General features: G+C 33.5%; 1 protein-coding gene and 1 non-coding gene across 8 annotated transcripts in view; both read left to right on the forward strand.

Annotated features, from left to right (window-relative positions):
* Positions 1–23,653, forward strand: part of LIN52 (lin-52 DREAM MuvB core complex component) — a 91,925-nt gene that overhangs the window by 8,261 nt on the left and 60,011 nt on the right. For 6 of the 7 annotated variants that reach the window (XR_001459211.3, XM_072963407.1, XM_072963408.1 and 3 more), the window contains exons 4-5: positions 1,948–2,014; positions 3,674–3,757. Coding sequence is in view for 6 of the 7 variants with exons in the window: in XM_072963407.1 (XP_072819508.1) it covers positions 1,948–2,014; positions 3,674–3,757 (151 nt within the window). In the remaining variant the exon portion in view is untranslated. Of the gene's footprint in view, positions 1–1,947; positions 2,015–3,673; positions 3,758–6,983; positions 8,130–23,653 lie in introns of those variants that run through there. The other variant, XM_015240770.3, reaches the window with a different exon arrangement.
* On the forward strand, positions 9,440–9,545 carry LOC116281129 (U6 spliceosomal RNA). Its single transcript, XR_004190580.1, has one exon. It is a non-coding gene; the product is annotated as a U6 spliceosomal RNA (small nuclear RNA).

A 23,653-nucleotide genomic window follows, 5' to 3' on the forward strand; every position in this document is an offset into this window, starting at 1 on the left:
TTTTTGAGCCTCAGTTTTCTCATTTGAAACCACCTCATAGAATTCTTAGTGTAAAATGCCATAATGCATGTGAAATACTTTGCATAGAGCCAAGGACTAGTAAACAATACACGGTAGCTATTATTACTAGATCAGCATTTGCCTAGTAGATTGAATAGAAAGTATCTGATTTAATGTTACATTCTCATTCATACTGAGTTTTTAGTTTAGTTAATTATATTTGGTTTCAACTAATTACTTTAAGTTGTAAATATAAATAAATGATTAAAAAAACTTTTATTAGAGTATTGTGTTTTTTAAAAATCTGAGGACATATCTATACCTTTTCCCTAGAAGTATGCACATACATATTGAGTTTTGCTTCTAAGGGTTCAGGGCCACCCCAGGGCCCCAGTGAAGATCGCCTGGTACAGTCTGATTCCCTACTAGGGGGCAGAAGTGGTGAATTTGAATCTAGAGCCTTCTAGGAGAAGTAGTATAGAGCAGTGGTTTCTGAACTCAGACTTCATGGGTTTTGAATCCTGGCTCCAATAGTTGTGTAACCCAAAGCAAGTGATTTATAACCTTCCTTTACATCTGTTTTTTTCATTTGTAAAATGAAGAGGACGTAATACCTTCTTCATAGAGTTGATTTGGAGATTAAATGACATGATGCATGTAAAGTGTTTTGCTTGTCACATAGTGCCAAATAAATGTTAATTTGCAAAAAAGGAAAAGGAATAAACATGTCCTGAGATGTAATGTACAGCATGGTGACTAATACTGTATTGCATATGTGAAAGTTGCTAAGAGAATAGATCTTAAAAATTCGCATTACAAGAAAAAAAATTTGTAACCATGTATGGTGATGGATGTTAACCAGATTTATCGTGGCAATCATTTCACAATATATACAATTATAGTATTATGTTGTACACCTGAAGCTAATAATAATGTCAGTTATACCTCAGTTTTTTAAAAAAGGGAAGGAAAGGGGCTCAAAGTTGAAGCAATGTTTCTTAATTGTACCGCTACCTGTTCAACAGAATCCTTAGTGTGCAGCTGTGGAGCTTTTAAAAAATACGTATGTAATGCCCTTGCTCTGTTCTCTCCACTGGACCCTCTCCCAACCCCTGATGTTCTAAATTAGTACATCTGGGTTATGGTTGGGTCATTTTTTTTTTTTAACATTACATGGATGATTCTCATGTGCAGCCAGGACTGAAAACTTGTTACCCCAATGCTATTCCAGGAATGGGCTCTCTTTCATATTTTGTAAGCTCACTTTCAGAAATGAGAAGATAAATTACAATTCTGAAGTTTTTCTAAAATGTTTACAATAAGATAAAATTTTAAGTGGTGATCATTCTAGCCTTCTCTTGTTCAAGTTGAAGATTTTCTCATTCTTGGTTCTTCTTTGAATCTTCTCTGTCAGAGAATGTTACTTCCTTATTATTGTTGCAGACAGTTCAGTTGGAGGCTTTCACCAGTATTGAATTTCAAGTAATTTCTTTCACATTTATACTAGCCTGTTATACATAACAGCAGTAACAGTAGTCAGACCTAATTCTTCCAAAATCATTTCTTTGAAGCCAGCTATTATTTTTTAATTAAAAAAATTTTTTTTGTTGAGGGGAGAGGTAATTAGGCTTGTTTGTTTGTTTATTTTTAGAGGAGGTACAGGGAATTGAATCCAGGACCTCATGCATGCTAAGCACATGCTCTATCATTTGACCTAACCCTTTCACCAAAACCAGCTTTTAAAGATGAGTAGTAGTATTTTGTAAGTCTCCCATTTGTTGGCCATATCTGAACCTGGAGAAATCTGAGTCTTTGAAATTATAATTTGCCAGTATTTTCAAACAACCTGAAGGCTATGTGACAAACTCCTTTTCTTATATGAAGGAAGAGTAGGGTCTCTTCATACTCTGCTTGTATCTGAATGGATATGTTCTTATATTCTGACAGCCTATTACTAGTTCTCCACCCAAATGGATGGCTGAAATAGAACGTGATGACATCGACATGTTGAAAGGTAAACACTGCTAGTGACCTCTGACCTTTAACCTGACACTTATGCTCCTCCACACACCACCTTTCCAGTTTTTCTCTCACTATTCCCATACAAGTATTCTTGGCTTCAAACTGCCTATTTAACTGTCCTTATTCATAGTTCTTCATGTCTAAATGTCTTTTTCTCCTTTTCCATGTGTAGAAATCATGCCAGTTCAAGACTCAATCAAAATGATTTCTTTGCTGCTAAATTCCTTTAATATTAACTTTATTCTGTATAATGTTTAGAGTTAACAAAGAACTCTCACATAAATTTTCTCACTTAATTCTTATAAAAGCCCTGTGACTTAGGTATGATAATAATAAGGTTCACAGGTTAACCTAACCAAGATTTGTTAGAAAGAGTTAAAATTTAAACTCTGATCTTTTAAGACTAGTCTCTTACTGCTATAACACAAGTGCCTTATTTAGGATTTACTGCTATATATTGTTGTCAGTACTATTAATTGACAACCCCTTAGTGGGTTAAGACCTGTCTTTTAGTTCTTTCTATCTCATCAATTTCTCCCATAAAGAGTACTGTAGGTAGTGAATATTGTTGTTTGATAAATGACTTGAAACTCAACCACAAAGTAGAAATTTAAATTAAAAAACATTAATTTTCCTTGATTTTGCCCTACTTTATTTATTTAATTTTCTTTATCCTTCTGCTGATGATTCATGATGGTTGTGAAGCAATAAACTGAAATTAAGGTAAAAATCTGGGATTCTTAAGCTATTTAAGCAGCTGAACAGATCAAGAAAGTCTCCTTATGCCAGATAGAGATAATAAGTGTGGCATGATAAGTGGGAGAAAATAACACCTTTATTTGATTTCGGAAGTAATTCGTTGTTCTGCATGAAATCTTAAAAGCAGATCCCCTCCTCCAACCACGGAAAAATTAAGTCTCAAGGGCATCTCGAGTTCATTTTTCTAATGTTCCAATATTCCATCAGCATATATTTTCTAAGGAAACTTTAAAGTTTTAATAAGAGATCAGATCATTATGTTCCGTTCAAATTGACCTGTGTCTTAAACCTGAAAGGAATTAGGTGTTATTTAAATGAAAATCTAGGAAAGTAAGTTTTTAAATATACTATCTTTTTATCTGATAAATTTAAAATTTTTTTATAGGAATCTGATTTGAAGGTAAAGTTTGAATTAGTATTTAATCTTTGTTTTCTAAACCTAGAGAAATGAGAAACAGTAAGTGTTGTGTTGCTTTTTAATTGTTAATTAGCATAATAAGGACATATAAGTGACAGTGGAGATAATGTCCATTTCCTAAGGCAGTGATCTGTCTGCTGTCTGTAGGCTTTCTCAATGCGATATCAGATTACAAGTTTTCATATTTTATTGGTGTATTCATTTTGTATGATAGGCAAAATAAATGCTATAAAAGGATCCTCAGGATAAATTACATAATTTGCTATTATATTTCTACTAAGTCTATTCTCATTAAGTGGGTGTGTGTGTATGTGTGTAGAGGGAATGACTGGATGAGAAGAGAGATGGATCCATTTTCTACTTATTTTATAGGAATTAAACTTGAAAACTGTATAACAAGGATTCGCAACCAAATGAGTTGTTACTAGAAAGCAGTGAAAAGACATGGTATTGAAATAAATGATTTTGTTTCAGAACTGGGGAGCCTCACCACAGCTAATTTGATGGAGAAAGTACGAGGCCTTCAGAACCTGGCCTATCAGTTGGGGCTGGATGAGTGTGAGTACCCAGATCACATTTATTCAGGGTTGCGTGTTGTATATTTTATGATGAGTTCTGCATAATTCAGGAAGTATGTTTATTAGACATTCTAAAGGTAAAAAACCACTGTAATCTAAAATGTGCCTTTTATGATACAGTGTGCCAGAATTGTTACTGAGTTTATTACTAGGTTATAAGTTATTTTTCTCTGTACAGTGGAAGTATATTGGAAACTCTTAGAGTTTTAGGTGATAGAATGTCAAATCAAATTAGCTTAAGCAAAAGAAGGATTGTATTCACATTAATCAAAATTCTAGGAGTAGAAATAGCTTTGAGCATATCTAGATCCATGACTCTTAATGATGTCTTTGGAATATGCTCTTGTTCTTGCTTTTGTTTTTCATTTCAAGTCTCTGCTTCACTCATGCAATAATCTTATTCTTTGATCTAGCACTGGGGAAGGTAGCCAAAAGGATCTCTAGTTTATATGTCTTTAAATCTCATAGTCCCAAAAGAAAGAACATCTTTTCTGAACTTTCCGAAAGAAGGGTCCTGAGAAGGATTCTTGACTGTTCCATCTTTTGTCACGTACCTATCCTGGAACCAGGCCTTTAGCCTAGTAGCACAGAGCACTGAGATGGGCCAGGCCTGGGCCCTGGGTGCAGACTCAGATTGGAATGGTTAGTCCAACTCAAATCACATGGAATGCAGTTGGGGAGGATTGGTTCCCCAAAGGAAGGGATATGTAGCAGACAAGAATGTAATCTGTCACTCTGAGTAATGCTTTTAAAGTTCTCATTTATTCCTGTCTGCTCTCCATTCTTTTAGTTTAAAATTATTTCTTTATAAACTCTATCTCTTTTCATACTATAACCATTCTAAAACTGGAAAAGGAATTGTAGAATTGTAATTGAAATAAATGAATAAATAAATAAATAAATACATACATACATACATACATACATACAGTGGTTAGAGCTTTGTTCTCAGTGGGTAGGTACCTCCTCAGACCTTCATAAATCCACAATTTTGGGAAGCTACTGGAGCTTATAATTTTCTTCAAAAATGCAAGTTTTTCACTGATTAGTGCAATCCCAACAAGAGTTTGATAAATTGTTTTTCTTGTTTATAGAACACATGGTGGATTTGTTCATATCATTGATTTTACTGCCAAATTCAATATTTCACTTTAAAATTTAATATAAAACTTTGTTTTTTGACTAATAATCAACACGTCCTTAGTCCTCTTTATCTTATCTTTATTTCCATTACTGTCATTAGCAGTTGATGTTCTTTTTTCAAGAAAACATTTTTTAACTCACTTCGTGAATTAAGGAGCAGAGATATGGTTGCTGGGTGGTCTGCTAGGTTCACTCACTGTTACCTAACTCCTCTGTGTCCTAGTCATTAATTTCCTGTAGTTAAAGTTTATGTCTTGGCAAAATTACTAATTCCATGTATATCATTGACCTCAAGGGTTTATAATGAAAAGGCAAATCTGTGATTATTAAATTCATGAATGCGAGGCTGGTATAGTACAGAACTTGATTCTGTTTCTAGCTCTGGATAATATTTGCTGTAATGATCATAGTGATTAATGCTTTATCTCTCTGGTCAGTTTTTCTTATGAAATAAAAGTTTATGCTCATTGTATTAAGAGGATGATATATTACCAAATGTACTTATCAACAATATTGTCTCTAGTTAGTTGTAGATTACTATATTCCTTCTGATTTGTTTTTCTTTTTCTGCTTTCCTACTGAGAAAGATAATGAAGCACTTACCCCCAATTTTTATTATGGAAAATATTTTAAAATATACCGAAGGAGAGAGAGTAGAATATTGACCTCATATAATCATGACTCAGCTTCAATAGTCAACATGTGACCAATGTGTTTCACTTATACTAACATCCATAATTATCTTAGTCATTGTATTATCTCACTACCAAATAACTTCATATATGAGTCCAGAAGACAAGGACACTCTCTCTCTTCTTCTTTTTTTTTTTTTAATGTAACTGCAATTCCATTGTTATGCCTAAAAATTTTTGCTTAATATTATCAAATAGCCAATCACAATTCAGGTTTCCCTAGTTGACTTATAATTGTCTTTTTATAGTTAGTTTGTTTGAATCAGGATTTAAACAAGGTACTGTATTTGATTGATATGACTCTTAAGTCTCCTTTAATCTGTCATAGTTCTACCTCCTTTTTATTTTCTCTTATCATTTATTAAATCTAGTAGTTTGTTCTATAGAATTTTCCACATTCTGGATTTTGTTGCTTACATCCCTGGGGAAGCAGTTGATATGTTCATCTATTCCTTTTTATTTCCTGGAATTTAGATACAGAAGCTTGCACAGATACAGGATTGATTTTTATTTTTATTTTGGCAAAAATATCTCATAAATGATATTGCATACGTTCATTAGAAGGGTTCATCGTATCTGCTTGTCTCTCTTTGTAATACTAAGATTAATTTATTGATAATGTATTGTTAGCCTGATCTATTATTCATTGTAAAATTCTCCATCAGTCTTACACCCAGAGTTTTAGCAGCCTTTAAAAACTGCCTAGATTCACTATTTTATTATAGGTTGCAAAATGGTAATATACTAATCCTGTCATTCCTTCTTATTAGCTAGAATTTTTCTGTGAATATCTTATCAACTATTTGTTATTTATTACCTTGAAAGCTGTTCTCACTGAATAAATGATTCTTTTTGTTTATCAGTTTTTAGAATAATGAGTCAGTTCTGTGAGGATCAATAAATCTATTTTAAGGGTTTTTCACAGAATCAGAAACTTGGTATGGTTTGTTTTAGTTTTTAATCCACACAGTTAAAATCATTATTACTATTAAGTTTTTATATTTCTAAAACTTAAGGCTTTGGAGGTAAGGATTTAAAGTCACCTAAGTCAGTGACCTTATGCATGGAACCAAAATTCTGCAGTAGAAACGCTTGTTTCTGCCAATGAGTCCCATGATCACAGCTGAGATTTTTCAAAATTATTTTATAGTTTAAAATTCAGCCTTATTTCAACTTCTGTAGCAGTGCTTTGCCACTGATTGTCATTTTCCTTGATTGTAACAATTAGCTGACATATAGACAATAGTTTTTAAATTTAGAATTGGAAAGAATTACATTGATATGTATTCGACTTCTTGGATATGGTCTCTCTTTGTTTTATTGTGTATAGTGTATTTGCATAAAAACAAGATCTTTTTTTTGTCCTTACAGATTATTCATCTACTCTAGGGGTTGACATTTACTTGACACCCTAATCTGGTGTTTCGATGTCTCAATCCTCTTTCCTGCATTAATTGAGAGGATGACATGGATGAAAAATAAGCAATAGGAACTGATGAATCCCCAAGGACCAGTGATCCTGTTTTCATGCAAATATCTGCTCTGATAAAGATGATGGGAAGAAAAAAAATGCAAAAAATATTTGTCCTCACAAACATGATTGTTTGCCACTTCCCTAGAGCATTGTTAAATGTTAGTATAGAAATAATGTGAACCTTCTAGGGTTGATAGAAACTAGATTGTGTCTGTTGGAACCCGAACCCTGCCCTTTGATTTGGTATGTGATTATGTCTCAGATAACCCTTTTGGTGTGCAGATTTTGGAATGCAGTGATGTTTTGTATAGGTATTTATAGCATTTCATGGTTGGGGCCCTTTTGCTTGATTTGGGCAGTTAATTTATATGAAATTCCCATGAAACATATAGAAATATAAAAAACTACTTAACCATATAAAGTCCATTTCTGTTACTTCCACTTGAGTTCAGTGTCCTTCCTGTTTTACTGGAGCTATTGTAGTCACATTCTAACTGGTCTCCCTGCCTCTCAACTACTTCATATTAGTCCATCTTGTTTACCACTTACCAGGCTAATTTTTCTTAAGTACCATTTGCTTCTGTTTGTCCTTTGCCCTTAAGTCAGTAGTAATACTTCATTATTTATACGCTAAAATTTAGATTCCTTAGTATGGTATTCAGAATCCTCTGCACTTGGCCCTAGTGTAATGTCTAGCCTTTTTACTTCTCCCCTACCCAAACATCATGCATTGTCCCCATTTGAAATATACTTCCAGAACACTTCCCCATCTTCTTAAATTCTATTCATGCTATTCCTTTTTCTCAGAAACCCCTCCCTGACCTATTAGAACTTTTATTTGCCCATCATTATTTAGTCAGAATCTACCTCTTTAATCAATGTTTCCTTTTTATACCTGATCTGAAAAGTGAACTCTCTGTCCTGGTCGCCTACATTGCTCCTAGAGCAATTTGATTGTTTCATTTGTATGGTACTTTTACCATTCTGGGAGATTTGGGGTATATGTTTTCTCTCTTGCATTGATTGTTAACTCTTTAAGAAAAGAATCATATTTTTGAGCTGTTTTTGTAGCCCACATTTACCTGGCATATGGTAAATGTGCAGTGTGTATTTGCTGATTGAATGAGTGATCAGCTGCTGATGCCTTTAGATGAAATGACAGATTATTTTAAATGAAATCCGTGGACTTAAAACTGAAAAGGTAGAAGCTTCTGGAAATTGTTCTTTTTCTGGGTAGTTTGTATTTTAGTGATGAGAAGTAACATTTGAAGGTCTCATAATGTCTGGAATTTTTCTCTTACAACAGTGGATGATCAACCACACATAGTAAAGATAATGTGAAGATTATTGATAATAGTTTGGTTTTATCATTTACCTACCCTATTCCATCGCTATTATGATCTGAGCATGATCTTGATTTAGTCTTGTAATTTGCAACAATTCATAGCTTGCTTTATTCCTAAGACCCATTGAACTATTATAAATCCTACTGAGTACTGATTCTCAACAATATTTATGCTTTAAAAAAAAATTCTCCCCCTGTCTCTGGAAACTACAAACCTTTTAGTGGTCATTCAGATGCCTACTTACTGGCTATATTCAAAATATTTTTAAGTAGAATGGAGATTGGGAAAGCAGCAGGTCATGCCGTTTGAAACCAAGGGTAAAGACTGGGGTTCTGATGCATTTCTTCTTTTTCCTTTTTTATAACAGCTATATTGAGATGTGATTCATGTACCCTATAATTCACTTATTTATAGGATGCAATTCAGTGATTTCTAGTATATTTGGAGTTGTGCAACCATCACAATCAATCTTAGAACATTTTCATTACCCTAAAAGAAACTCTGTACCCATTACCAGTCACTCTGCATGTCTCCCCAAACTTCACAGGCTAGGCCACCGCTAATATGCTTTCTGTCTCTGAATTTCTAGTCTGGGCATTTCATTATAAACAGAATCATATAATATGTGGTCTTTTGTGACTGGTTTCTTTCTTATTTTCAGTGTTCAGTTATTTTGTAGGATGTATCAATACTTCATTTTTTTTATGGTCTAATAATACATTTATCCATCAGTTATCCACATGATATTTAACCACTCGTTGATGGACAATTGGGATTTCCTTTATTTGGCTAGTATGAATGATACTACTCTAAACATTCATGTACAGTTTCTGTGTGGACATATGTGTTCATTCTCTTGAGTTTATAACTAGTAGTGTAATTTCTAGGTCATGTGGAAACTCTACAATTAACCTTTTGAGGAATTGTCAGACTATTTTCCATACTGGCTGCACCATTTTACATTCCCACCAGCAGTGTATGAGGAGTCCAGTTTCTCTACATCCTTTCTAATTATTTGTTTTTACATATACTAACATTGGAATGATACAGTGAAGATTAGCATGGTCCCTGCACAAGGATGACATGCAAATTTGTGAAGATTCCATTAAGTTAACTAAAGAATAAACTCAAATATAAAAGCTCAAAAAAAATTATCACACATATACCTGGAACTAACACAGCATTGTAAATACTTCAATTTTTTTAAATGTACAGTAAATAAATAAAGAAATAATTATATAATCCATTCTAGTAGATATGAAGTGGAACGGGTATGTGGTTTGGATTTGCATTTGCCTGATAACTAATGACATGAAACATGTTTTCATGTGCTTATTGGCTAGTTGTATATCTTTTTTAGGGAACTATATTCAGATCCCTTGCCCATTAAAAAATTGGATTATTTGTGTTTTTATTATTAAGTTGTAAGAGTTCTTTATGTATTCTACAAACAGGTCACTTATTAGATACATGATTTTCAGGAAGTTTTCTTGCATTCTGTGGGTTGTCTTTTTATTTTCTTGATGATATTCTTTGAGACACAAAAGTTTTTAATTTTTATGCAGTCCAATTTATCAGTTGTTTCTTTTGTTGCTTGTATTTTGAAGTCATACCATAAAAACCATTGCCTAATCCAAGGTCCTGAAGATTTATGCCTATGTTTTCTTCTTAGAGTTTTATAGTTTAGCTCTTATAGTTAGGTATTTGATACATTTTAAGTTAATTTTTGTATATGGTGTGAAGTAGGGATCCATATTCATTCTTTTGTATATAGATAGCCAGTTGTTTCAGTACCGTTTGTGGAAAAGGCTTTTCCCATTGAACTCTCAGCATATTTGTCAAAAATCAATTGATCATAATGGGGGTGGGTATAGCTCAGTCATATAGCACATGCTTAGTGTGCATGAGGTCCTGAGTTCAGTCCCCAGTACCTCCATTAAAAAGAATCAATTGATCATAAACACGAGGGTTTATTTCTGGACTCTCAGTTCTATTCCACTGACCTATATTTCTATGCTCTTACCTCACTGTCTTGATGACTGTAGCTTTGTAGTAAGTTTTGAGATTGGGATGTATAAGTTTTTCAACTTTGTTCTTTTTTAAGTGTTTTTGGTTATTCTGTTTCCTATGAATTTCCATAGGAATTTTAACTTGTCAGTTGTTGCAAAGAAGTCACCTGGGATTTTAGTAGGGATTGCATTAAATCTGTAGATCAGTTTGGGGAATATTGCAATTTAAATAAAATTAAAATGATTCATGAATGTGGTTTGTCTTTCTGTTTATTTAGGTCTTCTTTAATTTCTTTGAACAATGTTTTGTAGTTCTCAAAGTATAAGTTTTATACTTCATTTGTTAAAATTTATTCCTAAGTATTTTTATTTTATGATGCTATTGTAAATGAAATTATTTTCTTAATTTCATTTTCAGTTTGCTCATTGGTACTATAGAGAAGTACAATTAATTTTTATATATTGCTCTTACATCTTGCAACTTTACTGAACTCATTTATTAGTTCTAATTGTGTTTTAGTAGATTACTTAAGAATTTCTATATATAGAACCATGTCATCTGCAAATAGTTTTACTTCTTCATTTCCAATCTGGATGCCTTTCCTTCCTCCCTTCCTTTCTCACTTCCTTCCTTCCTTCGTTTCTTTCTTCCTCCCTTCCACCCTTCCTCCCTCTTTCTCTCCTTTCCTTTCTTTCTCCTAATTGCCTTAGCTAGAAACTCCAGTACAGTATTGAATAGAAGTGGCAAGGGTGGACATTCTTGTCTTCCTCCTGATCTTAGAGAGAAAACATTAAGTACAATGTTAGGATTTTTGTAGATGCCCTTTGTCAGATTGAGGATGTTATCTTTTATTCTTAGTTTGTTGAGTGTTTTTATCATGAAGAAGTTGAATTTGATGCCTTTGTTCTTGATTACACTTCACCATATACCATATAATAAAAATCTCAATTTGATTTATATTTATATACTTAAAACTGGTTTGAAATTACCTTTGCACTACATAAAAAATGATTAACTAAAAAGTTATTAGTAAATAAGATCAGACTGAGAATATTATTGTCTAAAAAAGCTTTAAGAAATTTAGCTTATTTTGATATAAGTAGTTGCTTCTGAAATGGAGTAGAACCACTGTGGACACTCCTAGGTACAAATCCTTTCTGTGTCCCCTGTTTCTTATTTGTAGGAAATATGCTTCATTCAGCCTCCTTGACCTTCCCTGAGTTCCAAAGGGCAGATTGCTTATCAGGGAAGGGAGGGAATGCAGAAACAGTGGAGGAGCAGTCAAGAAACAATAATGCAGCCTATGACAGGGTCTCGGTTCCTCCTTAAGGAATATCCAAAAGAGAATACCTTTGAGTTCTGCAGAAACTAAGTCCCTCACCCAGGTGGAGGATGGTAACTTCAGGCTGAGCACAAGATTCCTGTAACACCACCCTGTTACCTCACCACCAATGAATTAGAAGAAAGCCATAAACACCCTGCAGTCCTCACCCCAAATTTTGCCTATAAAAACTCCCTGAAAATCAGGGAGTTTGAGGTTTTTGAGCATGAGCCACCCATTCTCCTTGCTTGGCCCTGGAATACACCCTTCTCTGCTTCAAACTCCACTGTTCAGGTGGGGAGGGTTAGCTCAAGTAGTAGAGTGTGTGCTTAGAGTGCATGAGATCCTGGGTTCAATCCCCAGTACCGCCTCTAAAATTAAATTAAACCTAATTACCTCTCCCACCCCCACCAAAATAAAATACTACTAATAAGTAATAAACATACAACCTCCAGTGTTTGGTTTGTTTGGCCTCACTGCATATCAGGCATGTGAACTTGGGTTTGGTAACACTTCTGATTTATAGTCTGTCTAATCCTGTATGTTCATATAGCTATTTTAGTAGAACTGTTATTTGGCTAAATTTAATCACTAGTTTTTTAAAAGGAACATTTTGTTATCAAAAGATTGAGATGTCCCCGTTTAGACCTGATGTTTCATCCTGGTAGTCTACATTGATAAAGTTGTCTGCACCAGAACCTATTTGGTATAACTTTCTTTGGTGGTGGTACCAAAGGAAAACTTCTGCTTCCAAGCTAGCCTGTGGTAAAGAGGACTTTTTCACCCTCAAGGTATGTGATTTTTGAAAAAGTGGCCATTTGTATTTAGAAATGGTTTTTCATCTAGATAAAATTCTGAAGAACAGTTTGATCTGTTAATTTATTCTTTTAGTCTAGGAAGGAGGGCAGGGAGAGAATAACTGGAACTTTTACACCCTGGATAGTCTTCATTGTGGCCTGACATCAGACTTCTTTGACTGGCTTACTTTGTAAGACCTGTACCTCTGTCTATAATAGTTAAAAGTTAAATTAACTGTACCTGATCAGTCAAGGAGAAAAATGATTTTTCACCAGCCTTTAACCTCTAGGTGGCAGCATGAGTCTTACTGTATTTCCGGCTTCTTTTCTACCCAAATCTCTTGAACTGGGTTTCTGATATAGTTACAAATTCCTGTGACTTTACCATACTACTTACCTAACTTTGTTGATGCCTTACTTGATTTTTAGCTTTTTGCTTTATCTTTTCATCTCTCCATCTTTTTTAAAAAATTTCTTTCTTAACCAATATATATTGTTGATGCTCAGAGTCCTGCAGTTTCTCTAGTGTCAGAAATAACATTTTGCTTTTGATAAAGGAGATTGCTACAAAACCCCAAAAGTGTGGTGGTTTGAATTCAGTAGCTTCCGTACTTGGATGTAAGACCCTGTGAATGGGTTCAGCTCTCTAATCTCAGTTTATCTTTTTTTTTTTTCAAAGTATTGTCAGTTTATCTTGTTCTATCTTTTGACTCTCCTGGTTATCAAGTGATAACAGACAATGCCTTATTAAATTAAAGTAGGAATATTAGCTAAAATTGATGAAATAAACTTAGATTTTCAAGAAGAATTTCATTGTTTTAGCATAAAGCTTTCAATATTTAGCCGTTTTGACTGATAAGATAATAGCAAAAGAACAAGTGTTCAATTCAGCAATTGTTTTGAGTGCCTGCTTCCTACAAGGCTCTGTAGGGGATGTGAAGATGAATAAGATGTAACCACTGCCCTTGTGCAGATTAAAATCTAGTAGGAAAGGGAGATTCGACAATTAAATAAGTCATTCTTTTAAATTTTTTCTTGGGGTTTTTTTTTGTGGGGGATAATTAGGTGTGTTTGTTTATTTAAATGGAAACATTGGGGATTGAACCCAGGACCTCATGCATGCTAGGCATACACTCTACCACTGAGCTGTACCCTCCCTCCAAATAAGTGAGTCTTGATAGAAGGCTGAGGAGATAAGTTCCATAAAGAATACAAAGAACTTTGGGAGTTGGGGAGAAGAGGCAATTACATTAGATTGTTACAGGAATGGCAGATAAGTTTCATTTTGTATGTCAACGTGGATTGATTAGTAAAGATTGCCTTGGGCCGTTGAATTGAGGATTTTGAGACAGAGTCTGGATTCAAATAGTGTTGTCTGTTGTAGACCAGGGAAAGGGGTGTGGTAGTGTTTGCTATTTCTGGATTATTGAAAATAGACCTTAAAGAACACATAGGTTTTTGATGGGTGGAAATGGAAAAGGACCATATTCCAGATGAAGTGAACATTTGGAACAAGCAGAGTTTGAAAGTACAGCTATGCTCAGGGAACAGTGTGAGTGATCTAATCTGGTCCTTAAGGAACCCAGGTTATATTAAGGGACTAGGAGAGAGAGAGAGGCTGGACTGAGTAGGGCCTTGAACTCTAGAAGATGAGGAATTAGACTCATAGGTAATGGGAAACATGTGAAATGTTCTTTAAAAAGTATTCTAGTGACTATAACATTGTCTATATGTTCATTTTAGAGGGTTTATAGATATACTTTATTTACTAAAAGAGATTTTACCACATTGTAAAGATAAAAAAGAAAGTAAAAATAACCATAGTCTTACCACTAAGAGATAACCAGTTTACATTTGTCTCCTGGCCCTCCCTTTTCCCTTTATGTAGGGATATATGTGTGTACATTTCTGCGTGTGCCCATACGTATACACAGACATGCTTTTTAACATAACTGAGGCTATAGTATATGTATGTAGTTTTAGCTTGTGCTTTTTTTCATTAATTTTATTTTATTTTTCTATGTCATTAAAAATTCTACCACTGAACATTTCTGAGTAGGAAAGTCACATACCTTTAAGAGACATTCATGCATAGGATGGGTTAGAATAGTAGAGACAGGAGGCTGGAAGCTAGCAAGGAGTGTGAGTCCAGCAAGAAGGACTGAGGACTTGAGTGAATAGTGTCAGTGAAAATGGAAAGAAGCATACTGACAATAGATGTTTCAGGTGTATCATTTTCAGGATAGGGTGGGCCCATCTCTCTGGATGGGCCGTAGTGGGTAAATTGTAATTAGTTTACCTAATTACCTGTTTTGAGCCTGCTTCATGATAGGGAATTCAAAAAGAGGAGAGAGACTTGGTAAAACTAAAAAATCACCTAACTCACATGTCCCTTAGTAGGCAGGCATGTTAATTATTTTAGAAATAACTAAAATTCATTTGCATAGATTGGCGTTACTAATAGAATTAAAGTCTAGTTCGGTCATATCACCTCGTTAATAAGTAATGTTTTAGATAGTTGTTTTCTCAGGAAAATGAATGTGTGAAACAGGATATCCATAACTTCAGAAGTGGGTTTTTTGCTGTAGTGACCTATAGTGAAAAAGAATATGAAAATGAATATATGTATGTATATGTATGACTGAACTTTTATGCTGTACATCAGAACTTAACACAACATTATAAACTGACTGTATGTCAATAAAAATAAAATAAAATAAGTGAAAAAAAATTTTTGGTGTCCTTATAAGCTTTGGCAGATCATTAAACCTCTTAGCTGAATAAATTACTTTTGTTTAGTTTTCTTGCATAGGAGTGCTTTTTCATTCAGTTAGCGATGTATAACTATTCAGGAAATTGTTATAGCCTTTGTATGTGGTAGACATCCAAATCTTCATTAACTGCAAAAAATTTCAAATTTTAAATTTGAAAAACAGTAATTGGCACAAAATATTTGATGATGATACATCTATTAATTAATAGCAATATTTGGGTTATATGTGCACCAGAGGTAAGTCTTCCTGTGAAGGCTTAACTACATTACAGGACTATATTTTACATAAAGTTGGAGATTTGTGGGATCTCTAATTAAGAGAGAAATATACTGCCAAACTATCTTCCAGAAAGGCACTTCTTACCCAAACATCCTTGTTAACACCAAGGATTGTAATTTTTTAAAGTCATTCTCAACTTTATAGGCAAAATGTTAATGTCTTGTTTTAATGTTCATTTCTTCACTTATAAAAATGAACTTCTTCATGTTTCTTGATCATCTCTGTTAACAAGAACTGGAAATTCAAGAAAATATAAATTTAAATTGTTTTAACTCAAAAAATAAAACCAGCAACCTTGATTCAAAAGCACCTTACAGTGTTGTAATCTGCATTTCTCAAGTACCAAATGAAACTCTTTGTTTTGTTTTATGCATTACTGTACCATCTCATCATAGTCATTAGCATGGCATCCTATTCAAGTGGTAATACAGTATAAAATCTAGAAATCCCACTTTGAAGGGATCAAGAATATTCCTCATAATTAGAAACTGTCAATTTAGCCTTAAGTATTTTGTTTTTAAAAATGTATTACGATAATGGGGAAAAAACATGCCATTATTTCTCATTTTTCCCTTGGTTAACAAATTAGGATACACAAAGCCTCAAATTACCTTTAAGGCTTATAAGCGTTCATATCTTTCATCCATTAGTCAAGTTATTTCATAAGCCCAACATTGCCTCTCAAATGATTTTACACACAAAGAGGATTTTACCATAAAATGCTTGCGGTGTTTCATTCTCTTTTGATTTTTGGGTTGGGAGGGGAAGAATAGAGGTAAGCAGGCAGAGCATAAATTAATTTATTTGGGGTTGGTTTCAAAGTAGCATCCTGCATAATTCTACAAAGTGTATGATAGGTAAGAAGATGTACATAGTGAAAGAATTTAAAGTTTGGCATTGAATAACTAAGTGAAATATAATATATATAGTGGAAGACAATGTATGCATTAAAATCATGCTAAAGCAGTAAAGAGCATTTAATGACAGGAAAATACTCATTATATGTAAGGATAATTGCAAGTGAAAATGGAAGTGAAAAATTGCAGAACACAAAGTCATCAGGTTTTTTTCCTTTTCCTTTTTTGTTTTGTTTTGAGAGCATGGGCATAGACAAATGACTGGAAGGAAATACACCGGTATGTTTTAATGGCTGTCTTGAGTGATTTCTTTTTTTAATTTTCTGAAGTTGCCAGACAGTCAACAATGGACACATTATATTCTGTTGCATAGGGAAAAAACTATCTAAAAAAAGAAGAAAAATTATATACCATGTTAGACACAAAATTATAATTACTTGAAAGTCTAATTTCCTGCACAGTTAAAATTTTGAACTCTTTTGTGGATTATTTCTAAATAAAAATGACTAGACCCATTAATAATAACTGATCATTTTAAGCAAGTGATGAAGAACAAAGGGAAAGTTAATGATATTTCATTTCCCGAAGTAGAAATTTGAAAACAGAAGGGAGTGGTAAGCTGTTGGGTCAGGGGCAAGAGATGATTTAGTTGGCGAAAGAGGCATCTTTTCATAAGCAAACATTGGCCAAGATTTTGTCCAGCTTTCTGTTTTCAGCCTTTCTTCCCTGTAGCTGGAGAACTGGACTCTAATGTTAACTACTCAGGAGGAGCAAAGAACCATTTAGAGAATGTATGTTAGTCTTAAATGGAACTGCAGCTGTTTAGTTAAGAAGTAAAATGGACCTGATAATTTTTCCCCTCTTTGGCTTGGAATGTAGTTTTGTTATGACAAAGGGGAGAAGAGAACTGCGTAATTTCAGTAGGTGTGTACAGGAGTTGAGTTTCTTTCCAGGCTTTCAGTATAAGAATAACTCTTTCCATTCTTGGGGAAGTAGTCTGACATTTTCTGATTTTTTTGGTTTGTTTATCTATTCATTTAATTTTCGATACTCTAGAGACTTCAACAAAATGAAGCATGTTTTTTTGTTTTAAAAGTAATGTCAGTTCCTTTTCTCCACTGGTTCATATTGGAAATATGATCTGGGAAGGTCGAGATACTGCATGGGAGTTTATAGGTGATGACAACATAGTTTGCTGTAGGAAATTTGGAAAAATAATGACTTTTGGTAGGTACAAGAAAAGTATCTCTAACTATTAAGTCTAAACTAAAAGCTTGATAAAAGCTACCAATGTTTAGTTTATCTGAAAAATATTTGAGAAATGTAATAGAAGAAAAGAATGATATTTTTAAAGGAAGAACTGTTACATTTGATTGGCTTTATTATAGGAGGATACATTTTAAATTGGTTAGATAATAGTGAAGAAGTCCTTTGAGAGGATAGTTGAATTTGACAGGTTGAAGTTTTAGATAGAGACTACATAGGAAAAAGAACTAAAATGAAACAGATTCAGGATATAAAAATATTCCACTGTTCCATCATGCTTTGTTCTTTAATAAATTATTTTAAATGGAAGTATAATGTACATAGAAAAAAGTACACAAATTATAATGTACAAGTCAGTGAATTTTCATACAATCAACACTCCCATATAACCACAACCCAGAACAGATCAAGAAATAGAACCTTTCTGAGATATAAAGCCTCCTTTATGCTTCTCTCAGTCACTACCTGCCCTTCCCCTAAAGGCAAGCACTACTGTGTCCCATAATATCATAAGAGAATTTTGCTTGTTTTTGAACTTTACGTAAATGGAATCACAAACTGTTTGCTCATCTGTGTCTGGCTTCTTTTTCTCAACATTTTGTTTACGATGTTCATCCATGTCATTGTCCATAGCCGTCATTTGCTTATTTTCATTGCTGTGTAGTATATCATTATAAGCATATGACATGGTTAATTTTTCAATCTGCTAACAATGGACTTTTGAATTGTTTCCAATTTTTGGCTATTATGAATAAATACTATGAGCATTCTTGCTGTATGTCCTTTTTTGGTACATGCATTTTTGTTGTATACATAAATATGAGTAGAATTGCTAGGTTGTGGGTATATATATATTTAGCTTTAGTAGATAGTTTCAGTTTTCCAAAATGGTTATACCATTTTACAAGCCCATGGGCAATTTCAGTTGTTCCAAGTTGTCACCAACAGGTATATTCTCAGTCTTTTTATATCTAGCTATGATAATAGAATGGTAGAATGGTATCTCAATGCAGTTTTAATTTACATTTCCCTAATGATTGATAAGATTGAGCACCTTTTCATATGTTTACTGAACATTTGAATAACACTTTTTGTGAGGTGCTTTTTTATATCTCTTGCCCATCTTTAAAAGCTGGGTTGTTGATTTAAAAATTGATTTCCAAGTATTCTTTATATATTCCTGATATGCTTCCTTTGTCCTTTACATAAATTGCAAATATCTTATCCCACTCTGTGGCTTGCCTTTTCACTCTTTTAAATAAACCAAAGTTTGTTTTTTTCCTTAAATTTTTATTTTGTCAAGTGTCAAACCTCTTTAAAAAGTTTCAAGAAAGGTACAGTAGATAGTACCCATATGCCCTTAACCTGTTCACCAGTTGTTAACGTTTGTCACATTTGCTTTATCTCTGTTTGTATAATTTTTAGTTTTATTGTTTTATTCTTGAGCTATTTGAGAACTAGCTGCAGACACAATGACACCTCATAAAGACTTTAGCATTAGTTCTGCTTTTTTTTTTTTTTTAGCATTATTTCTTAAGTACGGGACATTATCCTACACATCTGCAATATGGTTAACACACTCAAGAAATTTAACGTAATATAATTATCTGATGAGCAATCCATATTCAGATTTCCCTAATTTAAATATTAAGTTTTACATTTTAGTGTAGTTCAGATTGGCAGTATTTTCCTTTTTTGTTAATGCCACCTCTGTAATTTTAATTTGGGTTGTGATAATGTCAAAGCTGTAGTATGTCAGAAATAAATGGTAAATTACTAGTGTGACTTAGGCTGGCTGAATTCTTTTCTTCCTTCACTTCTCCATGGTAATATCAGAATATCATCGATGGTTACATACAGAGAAAAAATTCAAATGGAGAAAGTGAAGATTGTTTTCCTTAACTCACTCTTTTCCTGGGTTGATATATAAGTTATCTGACAACCTTGTTGAGTGATATATTTTTATATGTGTTACCACTTATCGTTTGAAAATTCATGGGAAACCACTTTTCTTGAAAACCCTGTTTATTTGTTGACTAACTTTGGCACTACATGAGAAAAGAACCTGCGTTAATGAACTAACAGCCCAGTTGATGCATGTAATTATTTTAGAATTGGAAAAGAAAGAATAGGAAAATTTTAGTCTCACATTAGTAATTGAAACTTGCATCACTTAATTACAAAAATAGAAGACAGATCTTTTTGTATGTATTTGGAAACCATTATGGCTAGTGGTGTAAGAAATACAGAGTGAAGTGGTAATATAAAATCAAAACAGCAGATCTAAGCAATGGAGATTTGTTACACTAGAGAAAAATTATTTGGATGGGATGGGCAAACCACAGGGAAAATTATACCAAACCATTGATTTCAGTTGGATTATTAATAACTTAGGTAAGTGCTGTGCCTATAAGACCAAACAGCATGACTCAGATTGGGAAATCCACCCTGTGCAGTGGATTATTTTTAGAAACAGTTGTGCCTGCTAGATAGTTTTCTTTGGAGGAATACTTTTAAACATTAAAAAAAAAAAGCAACTTTGTGGGGATTGGAGCTACATACATCTTGTGAAAATAAATCTGTCCAATTCCCCAGTCAACTAGAAAGAAAAGCCAGCATGAAGAAGAAAATTGCCAAGGGAAAAGAGCTTGTTGGGGCATCTTTGTTGTGAAGGTTTAGGGAATCCCTTTAGCACTGTGCATGATCTTTAGTGGCTTGCTGTCCAGTATAGTTTTTCTTTTTCAGTTCATAGACCCTTTGTAGAAATGTGTACATTGTAACCAGTGTGAAACATGGAAGCAATGACTTTAAGTCCCTATTGCATAGATCCAAAACATGTTCACTGGAAGATTAGTATGGTTGTTGGTGTCACTGTAGACCTTTCGGGAGGTTTGTTTCTAAGAAGAGACTCTTAAGAGACCAGAACCAAGAAATTATATCTTATCTATAACTGATAGGTTGAAAAGCTTAAGTTTGTCTGGTTTAAAGAAAGCTTTGAGAAATATACCATCTTAAAGTAGTGATCAACTTGTAGGAATTGCATTTTCAAAATATAGCGTAAGTAATACTTCTGTTTGCAGAAACTAAGGGTAGTGAGAGAAGTGATGACCTGAATATAACATAAGGGAAAGAACAGTTACCTAAAGAAAAGTGAGTAGGAGCCAGATGATAAATAGCTATTAGGAAAGGACAATACAGTGATTAAGAGCCTGGGTTCTGCTACTGTATAGCACAGGGAACAATATTTAATTTCTTGTAATAACATATAGCGGAAAAGAATCTGAAAAGAAAATGTGTAGATGTATGTATGTATATAACTGAATCGCTTTGCTGTATACCTGAAACTAACATTGTACATCGACTACACTTCAATAAAAAATAAGAATTATTTATTAAAATACAGTATATATAAAAAAAGTGTCTGTTTTAACATCATTTGGATTATTCTGCGTATGCAATATTATATCCTGATTTTTCTACTTAATGTTGTGTCTTATATATAAATGGAAGTAAATGGTGTTTATGAGGTATAATTATACATTAACAGTGAAGCTAAACATTTATAACATTTATTATGTGCTTATTGATTATTTTTAAATTTGTGTTTATTTTTGTGTCCTTTATAAAATAAGGAGAGTAACACTTTGCCTGTATTATTTGTTGCAGATAATTTTTTCTAGTTTGATTGTTTGTCTTTTAACCTTTTATGATGTTGTTGACGTGCAGAAGTTTATAATTTTGACTTAGCATTCTGTCATTCTTTTCTTAAAAAAAAAAAAGCCTGGGTTCTGGAGTCACAGAGCTTTATTATGAATCTCACTCTACCACTTAGGCAAATTACTTTATTTTCTAAGCCCTAGTTTCTTCATTTGTTTCACATTTTTCTTCATGGAGATGAAAACATTAGAACAGTAGTTCTCAAACTTTTTAAGTCAGGACTTCTTTACATTCTTAAAAATTAATGGTGACCCCAAAGAGCTCTTGTTTATGTGGGTTGTATCAATGTGTGCTTTTTAGAAATTAAAACTGAGAAAAATTCTAAGTATTTATTAATTAACTTAAAGATAGGAATAAACCCATTGCATATTAACAGTTAACATATTTTTGTGAAGAATAACTGTTTTACAAACCAAAAAAATTGAGAAGAGTGGCATTTTTTACATTTTTCAAATTTCTCTAATGTCTGTATTGATAAAAAGTTAGATTTTCACATCAACTTCTTTGAGTATATTACAATATCTTTTACTAAGTAGTCTCTAGAAAACTTTACTGTTCAGTTGTAAGAGAATGAGTGGAAAAGGCGTCTTAGTATCATATGTACAGTTTTAAAGTTATGGACTCTGTAAGGGGCTTACCAATCCCTAGGATCCCCTCGAGTTTCCTGACCACATTCACTTTGAGATCTGTTACCATAGAACTTATTTTGATGATCTGATACAATATTATTTATAAAACCTTAGCATAGTGTTAGCACTTAACAAGTGCTCAAAAACCATTAGCATTCTTATCATCATGGGCAGCATATGAGAAATTTTAAGCATAGTAGGCATGTAATCATATTTACTTTCTTAAAAGGCTAACTTTGCCAACATGGTAGAAGATGGATTGGTAATAAAAGGAATAAAGAAAGTTGGTGACAGGAGGACAAGTTAGGGTTCTTCTAAATTCTCAGTGGACATGAAGAATAAGGGATGGGTTCTGGAAATCTGAGTGGTAGAATGGAAAGGCTTCATGACTGATTGGATGCATTGGAGTAGGGAGTTCTGGCTAGTAATGAGAAATCTGGGTAGTAAGAATTAAGTTTTTGGCTTGGGCAAATATATTAAGAAGAGAACCTATGAGAAGAAAGATTGGGGAGTTCAGTTGTAAGTGCAGTGTAGGCTATCTAAGTGGATATACCCAGGAGACTATCGAATGGATGGATCTATTGCATAGGAAGCAGAGTTTTGGACATCATCAGTTTATAGGTTGTAGTTAAAGCTACAAATGGGAAGGAGATCAGCCTGGAAGGATGTGTAACATTAAAACAGAACTCTAGTATGGTAGACAGCCTTTAAGATGGTCCCCTATGACCCCTGCTACTGGTATTTATGCCCTCGTGTGATCATCTCCTCTTGAATGTGGGCTCGATCAGTGACAGCAAAAGCAGTGGAATGCTACTTCTGAGATTAAGTTACAAAAAGACCTTGACTTCTGTTTTGTTCCCCCTCATGCCGCTTTCAGAGAAGAAAGCTGCCATGTTGTGAGTATGCAGAGAAAAACTGGCTTGAAAATTATAGGATCCTGGTCATTGGAAACAGACCTGTTCTTGTATATACTACCTTGACAAGTTACCTCTCTCTTGAGTCTCATTTTCCTTGTCTAAAATGACGGTAATAATAATACTTATCTTATTGGATTGTTGAAAGGTTTAAATTGGATGATGATTATAAAATGCCTAGGATGAATCTTCATGACCTTGGATTTAGCCATGGATTCCTACATATGATGCCAAAAACATAAGCAACAAAATAAAAAAATAGGTAAATTGGACTTCATTAAAGTTAAAAACTTTTGTGCATCAAAGGACATTATCAAGAAAGTGGAAAGACAACCACTGAATTGAGATATAATTGACAATCCTTTAACTGAGATATAATTGACATATAACATTTTATTAGTTTCAGGCCTACAACATAATAGTCACAACAGTAAGTTTGTCATCACACATTGTTACAAATGTTTGTTTTCATTGTGATGAGAACTTAAGATCAACTCTCTTAGCAGCTTTCAAATATACAATCCAGTATTGGGAAAAACTGTCTGCAAATCATTTATCTGATAAGGGTCTAGTGTCCAGAATACATACAGAACTCTTGTAACTTAACAACAAAAAGACAAACAACCCAATTTAAAAATAGGCAAAGGGCTTGAGTGG

This window comes from Vicugna pacos, chromosome 6 (assembly GCF_048564905.1).
Source record: "Vicugna pacos chromosome 6, VicPac4, whole genome shotgun sequence".
Taxonomy (NCBI): domain Eukaryota; kingdom Metazoa; phylum Chordata; class Mammalia; order Artiodactyla; family Camelidae; genus Vicugna; species Vicugna pacos.